The 25430-nt window shown below is 45.6% G+C and overlaps 1 protein-coding gene across 2 annotated transcripts in view; it reads left to right on the forward strand.

Moving 5' to 3' along the window:
- Window positions 1-25430, forward strand: part of KIAA1549 (KIAA1549 ortholog) — a 93628-nt gene that overhangs the window by 27300 nt on the left and 40898 nt on the right. For both annotated transcript variants that reach the window (XR_005789151.1, XM_040471834.1), the window contains exons 9-14: window positions 1759-1943; window positions 9857-10053; window positions 11763-11878; window positions 19455-19660; window positions 21177-21400; window positions 22359-22512. Coding sequence is in view for 1 of the 2 variants with exons in the window: in XM_040471834.1 (XP_040327768.1) it covers window positions 1759-1943; window positions 9857-10053; window positions 11763-11878; window positions 19455-19660; window positions 21177-21400; window positions 22359-22512 (1082 nt within the window). In the remaining variant the exon portion in view is untranslated. The remainder of the gene's footprint in view (window positions 1-1758; window positions 1944-9856; window positions 10054-11762; window positions 11879-19454; window positions 19661-21176; window positions 21401-22358; window positions 22513-25430) is intronic.

Below are 25430 nucleotides of genomic sequence, written 5' to 3' on the forward strand. Positions count from 1 at the left end.
TATTTTATTTTATTTTATTTTATTTTATTTTATTTTATTTTATTTTATTTTATTTTATGAAAAATAATTTAAGTTTATTTATCCATCCTGAGAGAGAGAGAGAGAGAGGCAGGCAGGCAGAGAGAGAATCTCAAGCAGGCTCTGTGCTCACAGCATTCCAGCTAAGCACTTCACTTTTGAAAAAAGATCGATGGCGATATGGTACGGGCACCTTTCCCACTACTTCCATTTGCTCTTTGCACATCTCTTTCCTCAGTTTCTTGCTAAAATCCACAAGGTAAGGATCCTAGGATTGGAAGCCTCAGCCAACGTCAGGCCCTAGGGCAGCCATAGACCCTGGTATGAGGGCCTCATTTGGTGAATTCGTGCCTCCCCCAGGGTGTTACTAGGTGAGATCCAAGGAGAGGATCCACTTGTCCCAGCTCCTCAGTTTGATTCTGTCACTCTTTCCGTATGGTCAGTTGTTTTCATGCAAAATGAGTCACATATATAGACTATATTCAGGTCAAATTCAAAAATAAGATTAACACTTTGTCCTCTTTTTCATTTCCCGCATAGCCTGTGCTCTCTCATTTGTGCTTTCTGCATAGTGCATGTGCTTCAGAGGGCTCACTCCCTTCCCTTGTCACTCTCTCAGGGCCTAAACCCACACTTAAGCCGGCACCGGGAATGTTTGTGTTGTTACATCTTTGAGCAGAAACATTTTGATCCCATAGCACATGTTAACCATTATAGGATATGAAAAAAGCGTAAGACTTAGCCCCTGCCTGTGGAGACTGAAATGTATTGCAAGAGACAAGACTTAGAGTCATGACCATATTAATGAGTGGAGTGGCGCCGTATATCAAGATAACACATTTATGTAATAAAATGCATTTTAAAATATAGTAAGGTACCGATTGCAAGGCCAAAGTAACCAGAGTAAAATAACTTAGAAAGGGAGGAAACTACTATTGTCATGGAGAGGTCTTTAGGAAGTGATCACAACGGATGAGGAGGTTGGGCAGAGGGGAGGGGGACATTTGGGCTTGGGTTGTCGGGTGATTGGAACCTGAGCTTTAAGTGGAGCTAAGACCTTTGAGAGGATGGGTGCAGAATGAAGAGGTCAAGAGCCCTGGATCAGGAGACAAGGTTAGGGAAAGGAGCTGGTGAAGGAATTGAAGGCAGAGGGGTTGAAGCCTATCCCTCCAAGATCACGTCAGATGGGAGGCTTGGCAGTGGTTGGGGTGGTCAGGAGGGTGGGGAGTGGCAGATTTGGAATAAGTAAGTGGGATTTCACATAATTTAAAAATTGACATCTGGTACCTCAAATCTTGCTTTAGGGGTTTAGAGGGAGAAGCAGGTGAGGAAATTAAGGCGATGCTCACAGATTACTTGTTGGGGTTTCTGGTTTTTAGTATGGAAGCATTCCTGGAGTGAGGTTACAGTGGAGCTGGTGGAACACACTGGAAGTCAGGAGACCTGGAATTAACCTAGCTCTGCCATCAGATGAGAGCCATGTTCCTTTAGACACGTCACCTATATCACCATGGTCGCTAATGCATTGAGGACGTAAGAGTCTGTGTTGTGTTTGTTTACTGAGTCATGTTTCTAGCCATCAGGAGATCACAGCCTCCAACTACTTGTTTTGACCTGAAACGACAAGGACTCTCCAGGTTTCTCACAGAAGAAGGCATGTTCTTCGTGTTCCTCACAGAAGGGCTGTCCAGTAAACGAGTGCAGAAGAATTAGCGAATGACCTGTCTTCTTTGTCTGCAGCCTTGGACAGAGTGAAGAGGCCGTCCCCAGAGTCCCAGAGCAGCAACCTCTGGGTCATTGTCGGTGTGGTCATTCCAGTGCTCGTGGTGACGGTGATCGTCGTCATCCTCTACTGGAAACTGTGCCGCACAGACAAGTTGGACTTCCAGCCTGACACGGTGGCCAACATCCAGCAGCGTCAGAAGGTAAGGGGCGTAACTGCCCCGTGTTCACATAGGCCGTCTTACGGGCTGGGGTAGGCTGAGTTCAGGCTCTTGATACTGAAAGACAGGAGAGGGAGCTAGTAGGGACATTTTGTGGCTTTAACGGTGGTATCCCTTTGCCTCATATTTGCTTACTGGAACCCTGTTTCTTCTTAGAATTAAATATGTGCCAAGAAGGGGCGCCTGGGTGGCGCAGTCGGTTGAGCGTCCGACTTCAGCCAGGTCACGATCTCGCGGTCCGTGGGTTCGAGCCCCGCGTCGGGCTCTGGGCTGATGGCTCAGAGCCTGGAGCCTGTTTCCGATTCTGTGTCTCCCTCTCTCTCTGCCCCTCCCCCGCTCATGCTCTGTCTCTCTCTGTCCCAAAAATAAATAAACGTTGAAAAAAAAAAAAAAATATGTGCCAAGAAGATTAAGCTGTATCAAGGCTTAGGAATGTTATAAGCTCCCAGGTTGTGTGATTTTATTTATGAGATGATCACATCCATTTTTGTATGAATTCTGATCTATTTTAACCCTGGATAGCTTCAGAGAACAGGAGCTAAGGGAGGTTTTCTCAGATCTGTATCTCAATTTCGTTCATACACGGCCTCACTAGACGGTTGGTTTATTTTCCATGCACCGTATTGGAAGTCCACTATCCACCTTGATTAAGATCATGTAATCATTAAAAAATAATACTGCGTGTCTTAAACATTTTATTTATTTTTTTTTTAATTTTTTTTTCTTTTTTTTTATTGTTTTTTTTTTTTTTTCAACGTTTATTTATTTTTGGGACAGAGAGAGACAGAGCATGAATGGGGGAGGGCAGAGAGAGAGAGGGAGACAACAGAATCAGAAACAGGCTCCAGGCTCTGAGCCGTCAGCCCAGAGCCCGACGCGGGGCTCGAACTCACGGACCGCGAGATCGTGACCCGGTTGAAGTCGGACGTTTAACCGACTGCGCCACCCAGGCGCCCCTTAATTTTTTTTTCAACGTTTATTTATTTTTGGGACAGAGAGACACAGCATGAACGGGGGAGGGGCAGAGAGAGAGGGAGACAGAATCGGAAACAGGCTCCAGGCTCTGAGCCATCAGCCCAGAGCCTGACGCGGGGCTCGAACTCCCGGACCGCGAGATCGTGACCTGGCTGAAGTCGGATGCTTAACCGACTGCGCCACCCAGGCGCCCCTGCCTTAAACATTTTAAATATACAAGTGGGTTCTTACTTGCCAATCTTTTGATATACTCTGAATCTTTTTTTCTTTTGTATTTTATTTTTGGGATTGTTGGTTTACTGAGAAGATTCTGTGTGGTTTTTCTTGTAAGAAATAACACCTCTAATGCATCAGCTGCTGTTTCCAGCTTGGGTTTCTTTAGAGAAGAGCAAGCAACCTGAGTGCAGAATTCTCTAGATTATTTTTTTTCAACACCCACTCCAAGTCTGCCATCTTTTAGAGTTAATTCACCTACCCCTAATTTGACAGCAGTGTTTTTAAAACATCTTTTTCATGTCATTCCAAAGCACTCAATTTAGTTTTTATAATAATAGCAGTTCTCACATTTATGTTTGAGTGGTTTCTGCAATGTTTGTCACATAGCAGTTTCAGAGCAAAGATATTGACTCTTAGTAAGTGTCTAGTTTTGGTTGATCTTTTCTGAGCAAAAACATGCCAAGTATCCAAGAAGAAGTCAGTAGCTGCACACGTCTAGCCCACCGTGCCAATTAGCCATTGCCAAGGGAATGGAAAATGGTAGTCCATCTACTGTGTTTATGAATGTACACCCTCTGTGGGTCTCACACATTTAGAGGGCTCATTTGACTCTAGAAGTTTGATTAAAAAAAGCAAGCAAGAGGCAGAACAAGAAGAAATAAAGGGCTGCCTATTAGTTAGCCTTTGAAATTTATTCTGTTTGGCTGTAAGAAACGCTGCCCATTACAAACCTATACCTGCTGAAAGAAAAAAAATAAGTATTTTTTTTCTTATGAATTAACTAAAATGCAAAGCCGTGACTAAGTTAGAAGCTTATGATTATCAAATGTATTGGAAGCGTTTAAAAAATTTTTTTTAACATTTATTTATTTTTGAGACAGAGAGAGAGAGAGCATGAACAGGGTAGGGTCAGAGAAAGAGGGAGACACAGAATCTGAAACAGGCTCCAGACTCTGAGCGGTCAACACAGAGCCTGACGCGGGGCTCGAACCCACGGACCGCGAGATCATGACCTGAGCCGAAGTCGGACGCTTAACCGACTGAGCCACCCAGGCGCACAAATGTATTGGAAGCATTTTATACACTAAGGTTCTATTTATTACCTGTCTTCATTTATTATTTACATAGTGTGCTAAGGTTGTTTTGTTGTTAGGCAAGGTAGTGGCGTGGAAAAAACCTGGAAAAAATGCTTGATGTGCTGAATCATTCATTGCGTGAATTCATTGTGCTAAGATCAACAGTAGGTTTGGAAATGTTTTTGTTCCGGTGAAAAGAGTAATGTTACAGAGAGATTTACCCAGTATAGATGGGTATGTCGTCAGGTCTTTCATGTTCCATGTTGCCCAACATAAACACTCCCCATGGAAGCCCATCTGTCATCTGTTCCTTCATTCAACTGTCAGAGGACAACATCCCTTGAGTTCAAAACAGGATATTCCCCAAGTTTTCTCCTTCTCCTACTTTTACTTCCGAAATATTTTCATGCCCCAGATGTTGCTATAAATCAAATGGACAGAGTTTCAAATAGAACCTCCAGCCCTCGGAGTTGCCCTTTATGGCATGTTTGTAGGAAGGTCTCCTGCGTGGAGGGGGCCCCTGAGGGAGTAAGTGTCTTCTGACCCTGGAAGGGGGGGCCAAAGCCCCGTGACATTTCAGAAGCGTGGTCTTTGTTTTGCTGGCATAGGAACCCGCTATATAGGTCTTGTCTCGTGTTTATGATAGGAAAAGGATGATCTGTGTTTAGTTTAGAAACAAATATCTCTACTTTACAACTGTTTCTTCTAAGATTTACGTGGCAGTAGTGAGGGGCCTCTAGCCCATCCCTTGGGGCAGTTTGAAAAGATGCCAGCTTCTCCTGTGACTTCAAGAGTTCTTTCTCCTCCTTGTGCTCACCCTGCCCCCCCACCCCGATGTTGCTGCACTGCTACTCCCCTAGATCCCCCGAGCAAATCTCAGAGCTACAAACATCTGGAAACAATAAATGTGCTGACCAAGAGTCCACACCCACTACCCCTTGTAATGAGCAGGAAACCTCTTCAGATTGGGAGTGGATTCGTTTTGACATATGATAAGAGGGAGAGACCATTCTGTCACATTTGGAGACAGGGTCTTTTTTTATTTCCACTAATTAAAAAAAACAAACCTAATGCATATCTTTCTTTTATCTGTAGTCTCTTTAATCTGTAGCCCAAAGCCATCACTTTTTACTAGTATCAGAAAAACTGCAGCTTGGACCCACCTCGCCCTGTTTGAGGCTCTATTTAAAGACATGGATGGCATTGGCTAGATGCTGCTGATCCCACGGAAGCTTGTTCCTTCTGATGGGGTAGTCGTGGGACCATGGTTGTTGTTGTTGGCGTGGGACCATGGTTCCTGACCTGTGGGCACTGTGGGCAGCCAGAGGGAGCTGCTTCAGTCACTGCTTATCCGGTCACCCAACACCCAGCCTTTGCTCTGAGCCAAGCAGGGCCAGGCTGGGTCACAAGTCCAGATGACATGCAATCCCTGCCTTCGAGGTCTTTAGTAAGAGAGGACAAGTGACCCAGACACTGACACATTGCAGCCTAAGTCTGTCCAGGCTGCCACGGAAGCAGGGAGGAGGGGCAGCTACCCCATTGGGCAGTGGGCTGCCTCTGCCCTCTGGGAAGGGGTGATGCTGGGGCTGAAGCTCAGAGGTTGAAGAGATGAACCAGATGAAGTGGGCTCAGGTGGAGGGAATGGTCTATCTGTCAGGAACGATGGAGCAAAGGTTTATGGAAGGGCACAGGAAAAACTGAGGGGACGGTAGGCAAGAGCCAGGCTGGGAGGGGTTGTAGGACAGATCAGGGGTTGGCAGTGGTGCTCTAGGTAGTGAGGAGCCAATGATGGATTTTCAGCAGGGAGAGCAGCTTGAACATATTCATGCCGGGAACGACCACTGTGGAAGGCTGTGTGGACAGCTGATGGAAGAGAGAAGCTTCATGGGCATTTCTTCCATCTCAGCCAAATTCCTCTCATCCCCTGCGGTTGCTCTTTGATTCTCTGCAAGGACCCCGTAACACCTAGTTTGTGGGGAGTTCAGTTCCCCGACTGTCACTTGGCTGCTACCTCCAAGACCGCAGGGTGACCAGAGGTCCCAGGGCTGCAGCAGGGACAGACGGTAGTAACGTGTCCTTGTCCTTGCCTTCTGAATGGAATCAGCATGGCGACCGTGGTGACTTTTCACAGATCACATCCACCAAATACGAAATGCATAGACAGTGCTGCGGTCTGCGAGACTGCAAATTTTTATTCAGGCACGTTTGGGGTTTGCTCTGTGGTTTCTATTGTCATCTTAACTGCTCCTTCCCAGGGGTTCAGGCTAACCGGAGAGCTGGGGATTCGCTCCGTCTTGTTCCACCCAGGTCGTATTATATTTATGGCTCATGCATTTTAAAATTCATCAGGCATCTCTCCTATTCTTTGGCTGACCTGCTTTACCAGCCCTCTCTGACTCGTCGGCGACGTATTCCAGTGGGGCACGGACAATGGGGACTGCCCCCTCTGTGACATATTAAAGAGGGATGGAACAAAAGAGAGCCATCTTTCCTCAGAAATAATGGGTCCTTAGAGAAATATTGAAGGCCCTAATTAATTGTGGCTCTTTTATAAAATACTGATTGAAGCTTATTCTGCATGGGGAAGCCGGAGACACAATACAGCCAGACTTAACTCTAGATTTTTTGTTTGTTTGTTTGTTTTTAAGAAATGGAAAAACTAGAAAAAAGCATTCTGGAAAGTAGGGATAAAACAAAAGGAGCTAATTGCATAAGTGGGCAAGTTTTCCTCTAATTTCTTCCTTTTGTGTGTTCTAAGGTAGCTTTTGTTTTGTGCAGAAGCACAGGTTAGTTGCCAAATTTCTATTGTTGAAGGTGGTGACTCACCCTGCTTGTAAGTAGTGCAAGATCTAATGGATATATTCGAAGATGTTGGTGGGAATCAACAGTGAGCCAGCAGGGCCTTTCCTTGGTTCCCCACAAGATCCAGTAAGTTTGGAGCTCCAAATGACTTTTTAAAATTCATTTAGTTATCAAATATTTATGGAGGGTCTACCCTGTCATATCTTGGTGCTGAATTAGAAAATTTTGTATCTAACTTTATAGCTTTTATCTGACGCCTGAGAACACTTAGCAATTTCTGTTAACTGCTTGACATTTCATCAGCCAATAGCAACAGCGATGTTGTCAATTGCACCTGGATGGTACTTAGACATTTTATGAAGCATTTCGACATATACATGTGTTTGTTTCTTGCACGAACTCTGAGAGTTTGTCAGGGTAGGTGACCAGTATCAATCCCTAGACTTGGGGTACACAGACTGGACCACAGAGGCAGTGCGGTTTGTATTTTTTCCTTTATTCACTTTGGAGACCTTTACTTGGAGGAGGCAGTCTGTGGCTCCTCCTTCAGTTTTGCTAAAGCTGACCGTCTACCTTGCAAAAGTGATTGTTTCCTGGTCATTAGAGGCATTTACTTTCTTACTGGGAAGTGCACTAAAGAAGATTTTACCAAGATTTACTAAATGGTGTTGACGGGGTTGACTCAGTGACTATTGATTATATCCATGATTCTTCCATTTAGAGGCAGTTTGTTTATGGAACTAACAGGGGGCGCGGCAGGGGTAAAAAAGCAAGGGAAGGACTCTCACGACAGGAGGTAGGAAAGGGGAACCAGCGTGATGCCCAGACCACAGGCACACTCACGAACGGCCCCTGTCTGTGGTGGAGTAGTCTGCTCTGGTCACACGGGATCATTAATTTAGAAAACAGAGCCTCACCGGGTCTTTGCCTCTTGTTTCCAAGCAACAGCTTTGTAAACTACATTTATAGTAAGTTTTGTCCCCCTCTGCTGGAATAAGTCATTATTACCGACTACTTCCTTTCTATTCACAGATTGTAGACTTTTAGTGCTAAAAAGACCTTCGAGATCACAGATCTAAGCCTTTGGTGTTGTCACTCGTTTGGCATGAAGTTAGCACAAATATGACAAAACCTTTTGCTTCTACACATAGCCCATTGTCTAAAATAACTCCTTCGGTTGTTTTGGCCTTTGTCTTTGACCGATGGACTCTCTATAAAGTGTGGAATACAGCCTCGCCAAGGGCTTTGGTGTGCATGTGGCTTTCCTGCCAAGGAGACCCGTGGGGCAATTATTGAAATGCAGTTTAGTTTCCTATACTCTTCAAGTTCCAATTAATGACACATAATGCCTCCCCCTGACCCCTGACACTTTTAGTGTCACCGCAAAGGGTGCCTCACCTTTATTGCCCACATTTCTATATACTTTTGAGCGCTTTTCCTGTGTTAGCGCAGCCCTGGGAGCCGAGGCGTGGACTCCGTCATGGCGGGTCCACGGGGCATTGGCTGTGGGTTTGGTGTTGCCACCACGTACCTAAGGTAGGACTTCCGCATCCACCAATGCGAGAGCTGGGCTTTTTCAAAGACCTCTTTCTCCTTTCTCTTTGTGCCCGCATTACTTCTTTCGGCCACTCCTTTCTAGAACTTCTCTATCTCCTTGCCTTCTATTACATTAGACTTCACAAATTCTTTTATTTCTTTGAAAGTCACCTATTTATTTCCCTCGCCTCTTCCTCTGAGCCCCAAACTATTAGATGTTACCCAACATTTTGTCCACAGACTCTGTTTCCATCTTTAAAAATATCTCAGGACCCCTTCACGTCATCTTCTGTACAGATGCTCTCCAAGTCCTATCTCCAGCCTGAAATCTCCCCCAAGCTGTCATCCTCTATGTCCAGTGACACCAAGCTCTCCTCCTTTGGAGCGTTTCCTGCTATCTCAATCTGAAGCATGTCTGAAGTGAAACTTGTCTTTTTATCTCCTCAGGTTAGCATTCTTTCGTGACGAATGTGCCTTCCACTGTTCAGGATGCCTGCCTATAAGTCATTCAAGTTATCACTGGCTGCTCTCCCTCCTTTGCCTCTTGCGTCTATATTTGGCTTCCAGATCCTTCTGCCTCTTCTTTAGAATTGTTCATTACTTCCCAATTGGTCTCTTTGTGTCCTGTCTGCTTGGATTTTGGAAATCTGCCTCTTTAGAAATGCTTTGTGGTTTTCTGCTCTAGAAACTGGCACTTGGTGTTGGGCAGCCTTCTCTCTCTCCCCACATTCTGACCCTTCTAGGGCAGCTGATGTGCTCTCTTCCCAGCTTTCAGGTGTTCTCTGGCCCCTGACACAGTCTTAGGACATTCTCTGTGTAGCTGCCCTTTTGCATTTATTTCCAAGTTCTTCCTGTCCTGCGAATCCCGGCCTCAGTCTCCATTTCTCGATAAAGAATATCTCGCCCACTATATATAGATATATATATATCTCGCCCAATATATCGTGCCACTGTCTCCATCTAATCCACTGCATAGCACATGATCATGCTACTGTGATGGTGGCCAGGTATTGTCTTGCAGTGTCTTTTGTATCATGGTCTAGATATTTGGTCCCATAATCTTCTTTCATCTTTCGCAAGTATCTGCCTTTTCTGCCCACTCTAGGTATAAACAGCCCTGTGCACACTGTTGATGTTTTAGAGATGCTTGTTCAGTTAGATTGGTGGGGTGGCAAGCACGATCTTGGGTCGGAAGTTGGCACTCACAATCTTGCCGGCCCTCACAATCCCCTTTTACAGTCCCGGGACTTCAGATTGACTCTCTCGCTTGGGTGTGTCTGTGTGTTTTAGTTGCAGATCCCTAGCGTGAAGGGCTTTGATTTTGCGAAGCAGCATCTGGGTCAGCACAATAAAGACGACATACTGATTATTCATGAGCCAGCACCACTGCCGGGACCTGTCAAGGATCACACCACACCCTCTGAAAACGGAGATGTGCCCAGCCCCAAGGCAAAGATCCCTTCCAAGAACGTCCGACACCGAGGAAGGTTCTTATTGGGCTTTCTGTATTGTTCTCTATCTCAGAGCATGTTTCCGTTTTCAGTTTGTCAGTTTCCAGTGTCAGAAGAGCTGATGGTGAGTATTCCCTGGGTCTGGAACTCCAGGAGACTGGCGCCAGCTTGCCCAAAGTTAACGAACCCAAGGGCTCTTGATCCACTCCGGTGGACTGCCATAGGAGTCCAGGCGCTTTTCTCAAGTATTTAGCGTTATAAATCGCTGCCTCTCGTGGTTTGGTGGTCCCCCTGAGACTTGGTGAGGTATTGACTAGCTCAAGTGTGTGTATTCTGGGGTGGGTCATTCTAGGCCCTCAGGACATGATATCAGAAGTCATAGATAAAACATGCCTGACACATAATACACACTCAGTCCATATTGGTTTTGCCCTTGACATTATGCCAGAGGCTGGCTATGACTTGGTAGCTTTGTCTGCAGGTGACTTTCATCGCATCCTCCTTTCTTCGCCTGTCTTTTCGCCAGCCGTCTCTGTTGTCTCTCTCGTTAGCGTGTTTCCATGGGCTCCACACCACCTCCCCCCTGCCCAGCTCCCCATTCCCAGTGTATTTCCATTCTTCTATCAAAGCAAAGCGCACGGAGGACTGCCTGTTAACACGCCGCCTGGAAGTCCCCCTTTTCACCCTCTGATCCTGTGAGAAGGGCTGGAGCTTGGTCAAAGATCAGGATCAGGTTTTATGCAGTTGACTGTAGAACTCAGCCTGGTCACGCCACGGTATGGAAGCTTCAAATTATCAGCCCTCCTTGAAGCTTTGAACTCCAAATCTTGATCTCCTGCTAAGAGGGGGAGAAAAACGTGTGATCATACCAACACTTGAAACGATGTCACAATTTCTGACTTATCAGAAAACCTACCCCGGGGGTTCTGGCCTAGTTTTAAGAATTTAATGGATGTTACAACGTGATCTTTACAAAAGAAAGCGAATTATGTAGAGAGATGTTACTTGCTTAATTATCTTGCAGGCTAAGAATAAATCAAATCATTAAAGATCGTCAAAAACGTTAGTATAATCTTGCCAAGTTTTTTTTCCCCCCCTCCCCTGGTAGTCCCATTCTAGACATTAGTCACAACAGTTCAGTGGTCTGCGGTTAAGGTAGTATTTTAGCATCCCTTAGGGACACACAGAGAAGGTCTACTAACTGGTTAAGGATTTTCATTAGCCTGGTGCAGCCTGGGTTCTCTGACATCCTTGCTCTTTATATGTAGAATCAAATCTCAGGAGTGATTGTTGCTTTTGTGTTATAAGTGTTGGCTTCTGCCGAAGCTGTGGGGTTCTTTGGGGTGTCTTCAGGACCACCCTGGGTTCCTAGGAATTCTGTAGTCTCAGTTGACCTGGAACCGGGCCTTAACCCCAGATCTTCTGATACAGTCTCTGCTGGACCCACACTGCCAGGCCAGGGCCCTGGTAGCCGAGGGACCATCCTCCATTGTGGCACTCAGTTTCCTGGTATTTGCTGAAACACAGCCTGCTGAACCATATAAGCCCTGTTATACTGTCTTCACGAGGGGACTATGTGCTGTGAGTGTGTGTTCCTTGTAGATGATTTTTTGGACGGTCCCATTTCTGTCTGTTTTGCCTCGAAGGCTGCCTTCCACACCTAAGTTAATGTGACCTTCCCCTCCCCTCCCCTCCCCTTCCTTCCTTTCTTTTTCCTAATGCTTGTGTTTGTTTTGTGTCTGTAGAGTTTCTCCATCAGATGCTGACTCTACCGTAAGTGAGGAGTCCAGTGAGAGGGATGCAGGAGACAAGACACCGGGAACGGCGAACGATGGCCCGCCCCACAGAGCCCCACAGAGCGGTCAGTGATTCTTCCTGTTCTCCACGTTAACTGTAGTAATGGAGAGTCCAGTAGGATAAGGTTTTACGGTATTTCACATGCTAAACATTTAACAAAAAAATCTGCAGTGGAATATTTGTTATCCATATGGTGAGTTTCTCAGCATCAACCGTCACTGTCTGATGTGGTTCTGGTGTCTGGATTGAGGCGGGGGACTGTGCTAGAGGTTAGGGATTCACTCAAGTACGTTTGGAAGTTCATAGCCATGTTCCATTCTAGTGGAGAGTCCTAATGGTTTGCCTCCCCCAAGAACAAGGAGGAAATCAAACTACAACCAGACTCGCAAACACTACCTCCAGGATTTAGTGACCTTCTTAGGATCCAATTCCAGTATTTCCCAGCTGCCACTGCCAGAAAGTCGTTTATGTATCATGGGTCCAAATGCATTATATTTGGTTCTGTTCCTAGATCATCCTTCCTATAGGTCATTCGGTGCAATCGGGTGGCGTAGCATATTTGAATCTGTAGTCTGTGGTTTTTTAGGCCAGGTATGAAACGGACTTCGTGTCCGTCCCAAAGACATGAACGTGGAGCTCTTGCTCCGTGACAAAACTAAGCCCACAGGTCTAACTAGACTTAGGAGCATTTCTTGGTGTGATGGCAAGGTAGCTTGGCTTTAGTTTAAGAGATTCTGTTAAGTAAATGTGCTAGTACAGCTGTTGTATTTGCTGGAGTTTTATTTATATTTCAGGGCCATTTCAGTGATGCAAAGAAAATTGGAATGCCCCAGGATACTGTTTTTAATAGTAATTTTTATACTTCAACATTTGCCGTCATAAATTTCTTTGTTTCAAAATGCAGTACCAAGTGAACCATATTCTATAAATGAACAGATTCTAGATGGAAGCTAGAGGGCCTGATCTATCATTGCCATGATGGTGACCTTGCAAGTCCCGTAGCCTTTGGGGCTTCTGTAGGACTAAACTAGCTCATTTTTGAGATTCCTTCCAGCTCTTTTTTGATGTTAAAGAAAACTCCCTTAGAATAAAGGAAGAGTTTTTTCTTTGGATCCAGTTTCACAGAATTGTAAAACTTATTTAAGCACCATGGTAACAGGTGCTCTGTTTCAGACAGACAGAACTAAAATCTAATTTTGATTCTGGGAAGGAAATATTTGAGAGGGAAAAAGAAAAAAAAAGAATCAGTTCTGGAGTTTCTCAGTTTCTGTTCATTGCTTATCTGAGAAAATCTTGCTTTTAGTTCCTGCATTTAACTCCTTACTGACAGTATTAAAACCAGTATCTTCTGTGTGGCTAACAAAAATCAAATATCACTATCAACACATACTCAAAATCCAACTAGTAAGCATGTCAGGTGTGGGACTGAGTTGTCAGCGGAATGAGGCAAGTACACTAGATGTTGTGAGTTCTGGAAGCTAAGATGTCACCATTATGATTTGAAGAGACGCCACAATCTGTACATTATTTTCATATTTTAGAAAGATGATTTTCTCACTACAAATATCACTTCGCTTGAAAGGTCTTGTTTACTTCTTTAAAGCTACCATGAAGGTATTTTTTTGCTTGCATAGAACTTAAATACCCTATAGAAAAGATTGGGAGTTTAAAAAAAAAATTAATTTATTTTTAAATTTACATCCAAGTTAGCATGTAGTGCAACAGTGATTTCAGGAGTAGATTCCTTAATGCCCCTTACCCATTTACCCCATTCCCCCTCCCACAGCCTCTCCAGCAACTGTCAGTTTGTTCTCTGTATTTTTTTTTAAATTTTTTTTTTTAACGTTTATTTATTTTTGAGACAGAGAGAGACACAGCATGAACGGGGGAGGGGCAGAGAGAGAGGGAGACACAGAATCGGAAGCAGGCTCCAGGCTCTGAGCCATCAGCCCAGAGCCCGACGCGGGGCTCGAACTCGCGGACCGCGAGATCGTGACCCGAGCTGAAGTCGGACGCTCAACCGACTGAGCCACCCAGGCGCCCCAAAGATGTGATTTTTAAGTAGTTGGCACTTCATTCATGAGAATTCCACAAGTTCTGAATTGTAGAATGGACTTCTAGAAGTTTCAGTTGGAGCTAAGCCGATACCTCCTTTGGCGTTGTTACGGAGTTTGCAAAGCAAATGAATAATTTGGGGGAGATTGCAGGGCAACTGTTTTGACTGCCTATCACATCAAAGTTTGTCAAGGAATTGTGGAGCACTCATTCATAGAATGACTAAATTCACAGATAAGAATTCTTTTCATTGAAGCAGATTCCCAGATGCCTTTCTGGGGTAAAATTTTATAAACTTAGTTGAAGTGACTGGTTGGTTAGTCCTGCATTCAGCATATCTGTGCTTAGTGCCTGTGGCAGGTGAGGTGCTAGAATGGGAGGAAGAGGAAGAGAGAAATGTGATCGCTGCCTCCCAGGATACTAATGGGGGCCATGGGCCTTAGCGATAGTGTACTTTGTATTTACCTGCAGATAATGAAATTAATATTCTTTAAAAATGTTTTATAGCTTCACCATTTCAGTACTTCATATAGTTCTTTCCCCTGTCATTCTGCTTTGTCTACATCTTCCTACTCTAATTTCTATCATTACAGGTTTTTTTGGTTTTCTATTTGAATATAAATGGGTTTTAATCCAAAGTCTCCTATTACCTTAAGGCATATTCATGCAGATTAATCTCTGTGTATCCAGTTGTACCTTCCATTGGTCATTATTGTCCATGTAGTTTTTATTTGTACAATATATAGCAAACATAAAAATAACCAAGTTATGGGGCGCCCGGGTGGCTCAGTTGGTTAAACATCCAACTTCGGTTCAGGTCATGATGTCACAGTTCATGAGTCTGAGCCCCACATCGAGCTCAACACTGATGGTTTGGAGCCTCCTTGGGGTTCTCTCACTTTCCCTCTCTCTCTCTCTAACCCTCCCCACCCCTCCCCCAAATAAATAAACTTAAAAAAGTATATCCCCGTTACAGATATATACACATACATATATTGTCTGGTTGCAGTTGGTGAATTGTGCCAAACCGTGACCACAGCTGGGGACTGGAACAGGGCACCGACAGGAGCGAGGCATAGGCTTGCAGCTCGGAGGTACCCAGGCAGGAAGACAGCGCGAAAGTCGGGGAATGGTGATCTTCCTTTGTCATCTGTGTGCCCCGGTCTGTTAACCCTTCTGGAGGAAAGCGTCTCATCTTTAAGTGTCAGTAGCTTAAAGGGTTCCCCTTTGTGACATTTGCTGTTACTGTCAAAGTTTGGGTTAGCAAGGCTAGCCTGTCTGGCGAAGCTAATTACCCCCTTTTAGGCTTTGTGCCTGCAATTTGAGGAGCTGCCACAGGATGAATGGTGGTGCCGGCTGTGCTTGTGTTGCACAAATAGGCTCCCTCTGGGCCCAGGGCAGGGAAGGAAAGCCCGAGAATAGCCTGAATCCAGATAACGATGCTCCCTTGCTAGAGAGGCGTCATTCATTCACAGTTCTATAAATCATTTCTAATCGTGTGGGATATAATTCAAATTGAGACGAAATACAAAGACATACACACCACTGATGTGCGTGCATTAAAACAGATTCCACACCCTCTCGCTCCTTCTTGTGACCTCTTGGTCGTGTATTGTAAAGCACTGTCCAGAGTGTTCAGGGGACAACTGTGGCTTAGCAGAGGGAGTGTATCTAAGTACCTCTATGAAGCTCTTCCCATCTCTTCATCCCTTCTGCATCTCTCTCTTTGCCTTTTGAAACGTAAAGTTTAGGGGGCGCCTGGGTGGCGCAGTCGGTTAAGCGTCCGACTTCAGCCAGGTCACGATCTCGCGGTCCGTGAGTTCGAGCCCCGCGTCGGGCTCTGGGCTGATGGCTCAGAGCCTGGAGCCTGCTTCCAATTCTGTGTCTCCCTCTCTCTCTGCCCCTCCCCCGTTCATGCTCTGTCTCTCTCTGTCCCAAAAATAAATAAAAACGTTGAAAAAAAAATTAAAAAAAAAAAAAAAAGAAACGTAAAGTTTATTGGGATTATATCTACTACCAAAGTCATATGCATTAGAGAAAATCCCCGCTAGAGAAAATGCAAGAAATTGGAGAAAATCACCCATTCTACTAAGGTCCGGTCTCTGTTTTCTTTTTAATTTTTTTTAACGCTTATTCATTTTTGAGAGACAGAGACAGAGTGTGAGTGAGGGAGGGGCAGAGAGAGAGGAAGACACACAATCCGAACCAGGCTCCGGGCTCTGAGCTGTCAGCACAGAGCCGGACACGGGGCTCGAACTCATGAACCATGAGACCATGACCAAGCTTAAGTTGGACACTTAACTGACTGAGCCACCGGGGCACCCCTCTCTTTTGAAGTTCTGGTTACTTTTCTGAAAAGTTCAATGTTGGGGCGCCTGGGTGGCTCAGTCCGTTGAGTGTCCCAACTTCAGCTCAGGTCATGATCTCACGGTCCCTGAGTTCGAGCCCCACGTCGGGCTCTGTGCTGTCAGTTCAGAGCCTGGAGCCTGCTTCGGATTCTGTATCTCCCTCTCTCTCTGCCCCTCCCCCACTCATGCTCTATCAAAAAAAATGAATAAACGTTAAAAAAATTTTTAAAGTTCAATGTAGTAAGATATGCATGCCATGCAGTGTCCCCCTTTTTTAAGGGTACCACTCCTTTTTTAAGTGGGAAAAATTCCCTCTTGGCAAGCAGCTTTTTCTTTTTGTGGCTCTTCAACTTAGTTTTCTTTGTGTGTCAGAACTGAAAGACTAGATGTGTTCATTATTTTAATTTTTTTTTCTTTTACCATGAGAATTTTTTTATTTTTATTAAAAAAATTTTTTTAATGTTTTATTTATTTTTGAGATAGAGACAGAGCATGAGCAGGGGAGGGGCAGAGAGAGAGAGAGAGCGAGACACAATCCGAAGCAGGCTCCAGGCTCTGAGCTGTCAGCACAGAGCCCAACGCGGGGCTCGAACTCACAAACCATGAGATCATGAACTGAGCCGAAGTCGGACACTTAACTGACTGAGCCACCCAGGCGCCCCTTTATTTTTATTTTTTAAAATTTACATCCAAGTTAGTTAGCATATAGCGTAATAGTGATTTCAGGAATAGATTCCAGTGATTCATCCTGTATGTATGTCTGTATGTATGTATGAGCCAGTGCTCATCCCAACAAGTATCTTCCTTAATGCCCCTTACCCATTTAGCCCATCCCTCCACCCACAATCCCTCCAGCAACCTTCAGTTCTCTATATTTAAGAATCTCTTTGTTTTGTCCCCCTCCCTGTTCTTATATTAGTTTTGCTTCCCTTTTGTTCATTTGTTTTGTATCTTTTATTTTTTTTAAATGCATTTTTTTAAAAATTTTTTTTTCAACGTTTATTTATTTTTGGGACAGAGAGAGACAGAGCATGAATGGGGCAGGGGCAGGGAGAGAGGGAGACACAGAATCGGAAACAGGCTCCAGGCTCTGAGCTGTCAGCCCAGAACCTGACGCGGGGCTCGAACTCACGGACTGCGAGATCGTGACCTGGCTGAAGTCGGACGTTCAACCGACTGCGCCACCCAGGCGCCCCTGTTTTGTATCTTAAATTCCTCATATGAGTGAAGTCATATGATATTTGTCTTTCTGTGACTAATTTGGTTAGCATAATACCCTCTAGTTCATCCACGTAGTTACAAATGGCAAAATTTCATTTTTTCTTTTGTTTATTGATTTATTTTTGAGAGAGAGACAGAGTGAGTTGGGGGGTGCAGAGAGAGAGGGAAAGAGAGAATCCCAAGCAGGCTCTGCACTGTCAGCACAGAGCCCATTGTGGGCTTGAACTCACAAACCATGCGATCATGACCTGAGCCCAAACCAAGAATCAGATAGCTTAACCAATTGAGCCACCCAGGCACCACAGGATTTCATTCTTTTTGGTTGCCGAGTGATTCTCCATTGTGTATGTATACCGCATCTTCTTTATCTATTCATCCGTTGATGGACATTTGGGCTCTTTCCATACTTTGGCTGTTGTTGATAATGCTGCGATAAACATTGGGATGCCTGTGCCCCTTTGAAACAGCATACCTGTGTCCCTTGGATAAATACCTAGTAATGCAATTGCTGGGTCGTAGGGTAGTTCTATTTTTAACATTTTGAGGAACCTCCATACTGTTTTCTAGAGTGGCTGCACCAGCTTGCATTCCCACCAACAATGCAAAAGAGATCCTCTTTCTCCGCATCCTTGCCAACGTCTGTTGTTGACTGAGTTGTTAATGTTAGCCATTCTGACAGGTGTGAGGTGGTATCTCATTGTGGTTCTGACTTGTATTTCCTTGATGATGAGTGATGTTGAGCATTTTTTCATGTGTCGGTTGGCCATCTGGATGTCGTCTTTGGAGAAGTGTATTCATGTCTTTTGCCCATTTCTTCACTGGATTATTTGTTTTTTGAGTATTGAGTTTGATAAGTTCTTTATAGATTTTGGAAACTAACTCTTTACCTGATGTGTCATTTGCAAATATCTTCTCCCATTCTGTCGGTTGCCTTTTAGTTTTGCTGATTGTTTCCTTCGCAGTGCAGAAGCTTTTTATTTTGATGAGGTCCCAGTAGTTCATTTTTGCTTTTGTTTCCCTTGCCTCTGAGGGAGGGAGTGTTGAGTAAGAAGTTGCTGCGGCCAAGGTCAAAGAGATTTTTGCCTGCTTTCTTCTCTAGGATTTTGATGGCTTCCTTTCTTATGTTTAGGTCTTTCATCCATTTTGAGTTTATTTTTGTGTATGGTGTAAGAAAGTGGTGCAGGTTCATTCTTCTGGTTGTCACTGTCCAGTTTTCCCAGCACCACTTGCTAAAGAGACTGTCTTTATCCCATTGGATATTCTTTATTGCTTTGTCAAAGATTAGTTGGCCATATGTTTGTGTGTCCATTTCTGGGTTCTCTATTCTGTTCCACTGGGCTGAGTGTCTTTTCTTGTGCCAGTACCATACTGTCTTGATGGTTATAACTTTGTAATACATTTTGAAGTCCAGGATTGTGATTCCTCCAGCTTTGGTTTTCTTTTCCAGGATTGTTTTGGCTTTTCAGGGTCTTTTCTGGTTCCATACAAATTTTAGGATTGTCTGTTCTAGCTCTGTGAAGAATGCTGGTGTTATTTTGATAGGGATTGCACTGAATATGTAGATTGCTTTGGGTAATACCAACATTTTGACAATATTTGTTCTTCCAGTCCAGGAGCATGGAATGTTCTTCCAATTTTTTGTGTGTCTTCTTCAATTTCTTTCATAACTTTTCTGTAATTTTCCAGAGGTATTCATTGTTAACTAGCACATACCTGCATGTCCACTGTTCCCTATTCTCTTGTTTTTCTATCAGTATAATTGCCCTGGTGGCTAAATTTTTATCATTCCAACTGATAGCGGAAGTTCAGAGCTGCTTTCAATGTTCCTCTAAAAGTTGTGCAAGTTGCTTAGTGACTGACTAAGCAGCTCCTGTCCTCTCTCTTTCCTTCCTGAAGACTTTGAGATGCCGTTAGACAAAACATGGCAAGTTTTGACACCATGCAACGTCACGATTGATTATTTGCTGTTTCTTTGGGATGGCTTTATTTATGCTTTTGCTTTTCCTTCTGCTCCAGGGCCGCCGCCGCCCAGTTCAGGGAACGAGCAGCACTCGTCAGCCTCCATCTTTGAGCACGTGGACAGGCTTTCCCGGTCATCAGAGGCCAGCCGGCGGGTTCCCAGTAAGATACAGCTGATTGCCATGCAGCCGATACCAGGACCTCCAGTTCAGCACACCGTACTGGCCGACCGGGTGGCAGAAACCAACAAAATTAACAAAGAGGTATTTGCTCATATTGAAAAGTACATTTATATTAAAAAAAAAACAAAACAAAACCAAACCCACATTCTGATTTGGTCAGTGCTTACCAACAAGTGAACGTTGCAGTGTTGAAGGTCGGAGCTGCTAAGAAGTATGCTTAATTTTAAGTTTTATGCTCCGCTTTTTTAGATCAGATACCATTCAAGGACACCGTTTCGCACACTGGCCGTTGTGCAGAGAGTTCATGTGGCAAACATGAGACTGCTATCCTTCAAGAGTCCTGTTTTGGCCCTTGGCTGATGTTGAGGAACTTACATGTCAGAAAGGCTCCTGCCATTCCCAGAACAGAGTGGTTCACTGTGCCCAGACCGTTTTTGCAAACGTTATGACTTATTTGAACATCTCTTTTCCTTCTGGGACTCTGGGATTTTGGTACACGTTAGGCAGAGGGTGCCTGTTGGACAGCCCCCCAGTACCGATCCTGGGCACTGCATCTCTGATGGGCTTCCTTGGTGGACAACATTTCACATGTGTTGTCACAACTCATTGCTGGAGGAATTAAGCATATTTAGTGTGACTCCCCCGGGAAAGGCCTCTTAGAAGCTTGTGCTTTATTTCCTCCAGATTTCACCCCACATACCCTGTGCTTATTTTAATTTGTGTCCTTTTGCTGTATTAAATGGGACTAAATGCTAAGTCCTATCAGTTTTCCTAATGAACCTTTGAATTGGGGGGTGATCCCAGATAGATCCGCTCTGACCCCAAGGATCTAGGAAGGCGTAGTAAAATCATCTTCCAGTGAATCCTGGAAGAGTGAGTTGGTAAGATTTGGGGAAGCAGAAGGCCAGGCCAAGTCACTGTTACCTTGAACTTGAAAGGTTTGACCTGGCCTGAGCCATTTTGGACTGCACATAGCTTCATGCTGTGCATTTCCTGCCCCTAACAAATACCTGCTACTGTTGTGAGTTCTGCCAGGATGAAGTCATAAGCAATTGGTGTGGTGGAAACCCCCTGCCCACTTTAAAGGTGATCCTTGAAGTAGATCATCTTACCGAAGTCCCATCAAGAGTTCCTAGAGTTTTCCCTCCCAGCCCTCATTGGCTTCTTGCTAAGAGTGCGACAAGAATGTGTCTCCTGGGTTTAGGATGGTGTGTGTTGTCTCTTCTCACCGAGTCCTGGCCTGGCTCAGCCCCAGTCCTAACCTAGAGCTGTCTGCACGCCTCTGTACCTGCTACGGGTAAATCCTCCTTTAAGTGGATTTTCCATCTGGTGGAAAGAAAGAAGGGAATGTGCTCACCAGGCCTGTGGCCTTACAACTTGATAGCATACATCTTTTTTTTTTTTTTAACTCTCTTTTTAAAATGTAGTGCTTGATACATAGGTATGTATGCCCCCGCGTGGGAGTGCCTGTCCCTTTGGGGCCTGGACACGGGTCTGGGGAAAAGAAAGGCCTTCCCCAAGATGCTGTCTTCACGTGGGTGGCAGGAACCTTCGGGAACATTCCATGTGACTCATTTCTCTCCCCTCGGCCACGCAGATCCAGACGGCCCTGCGGCACAAGTCCGAGATCGAGCACCATCGGAACAAGATCCGGCTCCGCGCCAAGCGCCGTGGCCACTACGAGTTCCCGGTGGTGGACGACCTGTCCTCGGGCGACACGCGCGAGCGGCACCGCGTATACCGCAGGGCGCAGATGCAGATCGACAAGATCCTGGACCCCACGGCCAGCGTGCCCTCAGTGTTCATAGAGCCCAGGAAGAGGTGGGCGTCCGCACAGGGGGCGGGGGCACCCCCCAAGGGTTGCCTGTGGAGGCGCCGTCGGCCTTCCTCCTGCTGGGCCTCTTCTCATGCTCCCCTGCCTGCTCTTCCAGGGGCCTCAGAACCCTGGCCCTGGGTTTATTCTGCCTCCCCGAATTCAGCTAGTTGGACATGGCAGTCACCTTCTCTTTCTCAGATGGCTCTGCTCGAGTCTCTCTCACTGGGGAATCTCCCTCCTCTCCCATCCCACCCTTACCTCCAGTACCTTCACCTCCTTCACGTGGGCACCCGTCCGTGCCAGGTGCAGGTGCATTTCTTTTCCCATAGCTGTCCTCCGAGTCTTGGTCTCTTGGCCTTCCGGACCCCTGCCCCTAAGGCGCGTGTGTGTGCTGTAATCGCTGCTCTGGTTGGTCTTGCTGTGCCCAATACCTGTAACGGCTTTGGTTCCCTGCCGCATGGAACCTGCCCTGTAACAGGAGGCGCCCTGCCTCCCCATTCTGGCTACTTTCCACCATCCAGCAGTGTAGACAGAACTTTCTCTCCCTTAGATGGGCCTGCTGTTGCCCGCCAAACATTGATCTGCTTGCATTTCTCCCCACATCCCTCCCCTTCTGCAGATCCTACTTGCTCTTCAAGACCTAGTTCAGGTGCTGTATAGCCAGCCATGATACTGGTAGCTCACACTGATCTTGCCCTTTTCTGAAAGTCCGGAAAAAGTCACGGTCATATATTACCTTATATTACTCTCTGTTGTTGCATGCGTTTAATATGCTCAGGTAGACTGTGGCTTCCTCATAGCAGAGACTATGTCTTACATATTTGTATCCTATGGGGTGTTTACCACAGTGGCCACCATATCCCAGATGCTTGGAAAATACTTTGTGTTTAGTGGATAAGCTACTGGCAGGAAGGATTATTTCCTATGAAGATAACCTCCTTCCTGCCCCACCCCCTCCCGCAGCTCCAGGATAAAACGATCTCCTAAACCACGCCGAAAACACCAGGTCAACGGCTGTCCCGGAGATGCTGAGAAGGACAGACTCATCACCACAGACAGTGATGGCACTTACAAGAGGCCCCCCGGTGTCCACAACTCTGCCTACATTGGTTGCCCAGTACGTAACGCTGACTCTCGCTTCCGGAGCCGGGGTGGGGTGGCTCTTAGGAGAGTGACCACTAGTGGCTGCTGCCCTGTGTGGTGTTGTTGCCGAAGACTGACACTCAGGGCCATGAGACATGTGGAGTGAGGGAACTGGTAGGCTGCTCCTTTGAGAGGAGACTTGAGTCACAGAGCCCAGCAGGCTGCGAAGTGAGCCCTCTGGAAACGTAACCCGGTGTTTGTCCTTTCTGTACACAAGCCCTGTTCTCTTATGCTTCAGGATGGGTACTCCTGGAAGTTAACTGGAAAACAATTTTTTCTTCCTTCCCCCGGTCATAGAATTGTTTGGGTTTCTTGGTGATAGGAGGGGTATTTAGGGTTTTGTCTATCCCTTCTCTTCCTAGAGTGCAAGAAGGTATTGTGTGTGTGTGTGTGTGTGTGTGTGTGTGTGTGTGTGTGTGTAATTTTAATGGAACAAAGAGCTTAATGGAAATTAAGAAATACGGAATTAAACTTTTTTTTTCTTCAAACGGAAAGGGGCACACACAGAATTGCTTGAAGTGTTAAAGGCAGACATTGATAGCATTAAGGCACACATACACAGACCCCATTGAGTAGGGAAGAAAGTGCCAGCCTCCCCAAAGGTCTGTGACACAAAGACAACCCAAGACGGAGGGAGAGCCAGATGTGGCTGACTTCCAGCAGTGTGGGAAGGACACCGGTAACCTTGGGCTGGGATGCAAACCTGGCTCATTGCACAAGACCCCTTCCTCCTTCCGGAGATGCACTTACAGAGGCATCCTTGTTTAGAGAGACATTAGCAAAAAAAAAAAAAAGATAATAATAAAAATAAAAAAACAAAAACAAAAAAACCCCACATCTTGGAAAAGGGGTTTGTGATGCACATGATCACTTTGGACAGAATTTATGCAACCAGCCATTGCCTCCTAAATTAGACAAATAACTACCCTGGAAAGATATGAAGACTATGGAGATAGGGCAAACACCACACTGACTTTGGGGCTAGATAGCATCGAATCATGATCATCCGAAAGAACCAGACTTTTCCTTGGCAACTGACTGTATTTCTGGTGTTTTGAAGACTGGCCGTGCCTGTTTGTGAGGATTGGTGCAATCCCAGGGAGTCGCAAGGTTCTCCGGTTGAGACGGTTGTGCTCCTGAATGGAATGAGCTGTGGATGAATTCCTGAGACGGGGGAGCCCGGGCTGGCAATTCATACAGCAGGTGGCGCTCTTGTAGTGTTCTTGTGCTGTGGACAGGTGGCTGTCTGGGCTTCACCTGGAGAAGACTGTCCCCTGGGCTCCCCAGGATGGTCACTTGAACTTTTGCTTTTGTCTCACCGGGGACTTGCAGGCCTGATGCGTGAAACCGATAAATAGAAGAGGTGGCGGGGGTGGGGGGTGGGGGGCGCATTCCTTCTTACCCCTTGACTTCCCAAGGCAGCCAGGGCTCATCTCTCAGAGGAAATCCGCAGCCCCATCCCGTCTTTTTTTAAGTAGCTCTGAGTCCCGTCATCTGTTGCCATGAAGTCTTTTGTCGTCTTCTTGCTCTCTCCATTTGTCTTCATCAGTGATCCGAAATCAGGCCTCCTTCAGGGTGACCGGATCATCCTTGTACTTCCTGCTCTTTTTCTTAGTGGAAAGCAGAGACCCCTCCTTCAGCTGGTGGAAAGCAGCCCTTCCCTGGAGAGCTCCGCCTCAGTCAGCTGGCTTCATTTTTTCAGAGATTCCTTAAAATGAAATTTTTCTTACATGGGCTTTTTCCATTCCATAAAAATTTTGAAACACACGCTTTCAAAGATAAACCCCCCCCCCCCGCTTTTTTTTTGAACTCATTTTTTCTTAGTATTTCATCTTGAAGATTATACTACTCATGTATTTTTTTCTTAAATTTTACATTCTGCCTTCAAAATGTCTTCTCATTATGAGCTCTTTTCTCCTAGGGTGAAAGGAATATTCCTAGATTTCTTGGCAACTGGGGTTACCGTTATAATTCAGGCCTCAGCACGGTATGGCCCTCAGGCCAAATCCAGCCAGCCACTTGTTTTTGTAAAGTTTTATTGGAACACTGTTGTGCCCTTGCACCATTCATCTGTGTGTTCTCTATGGCTGCTCCTGCTGCAGTGTTAGAGTTAAACAACAGAGCAGCAAAGTCTCTGTGACTCACAGAGCCTAAGATAATTGCTGTCTGGCCCTTTACGGAAAAGGTTTGTCTACCCCTGATACAATTTATCATCCAAGCCTGGCACTTGGGAGAGTGAAAAGAGTCTCTATTAATGATTATACTGGGACAGCAGGCGTACCCTGACATTGTCCTGGGCCAGCCAGGGCGTCTGATCACTCTCTTAGAATTCCTACAGAAGACTGCAAAATGGGCACCAGAGTACATCCTGTCTGATGACTGAAGGTAAAAACTTCCTATGTATTTCTGAGGAATGATGGGCGAATGTGTACCTGTCCGAAGGAAAACACATTGACTAATAACGAAATTATCAGGCTGAGATTCAAGAGAGTGGAATGCAAATTCCAGCAGGGATCCTGGATAAATCTTCCTTTCCGTAGACCACGGTTCCCCCTGTATTATTGACCACCACTTCTATGTGAAACACCCTACAGGTGTCGAGGTACAGAAAAATGAAGATCTCTTGTTGGCCTGCAAGTTGCTGGCAGTGTAGCCTGCAAAATGAGGAGACCGGAAGAAGAAAGAACGGGAAGCTCTAACGTCATGGCTCCGTAGCTCTTTGCCTTCTTGGCAAGATTCAGGAGTCCCTCCTTCACAGCATACTTTTTGCTGTAAAAGTTAAACTGTTGGAATCTCTGTTCAGGCTTGCAGTTTTTTGTGTGGCCACATGCTCGCTTCCTTGCCACACAACGCTATAAAGCAGGATTCACCCGAGTAAGTTTGAAGATCTCA

Source organism: Herpailurus yagouaroundi, unplaced genomic scaffold (assembly GCF_014898765.1).
Source record: "Herpailurus yagouaroundi ecotype Mexico unplaced genomic scaffold, PumYag 100, whole genome shotgun sequence".
Lineage (NCBI taxonomy): Eukaryota > Metazoa > Chordata > Mammalia > Carnivora > Felidae > Herpailurus > Herpailurus yagouaroundi.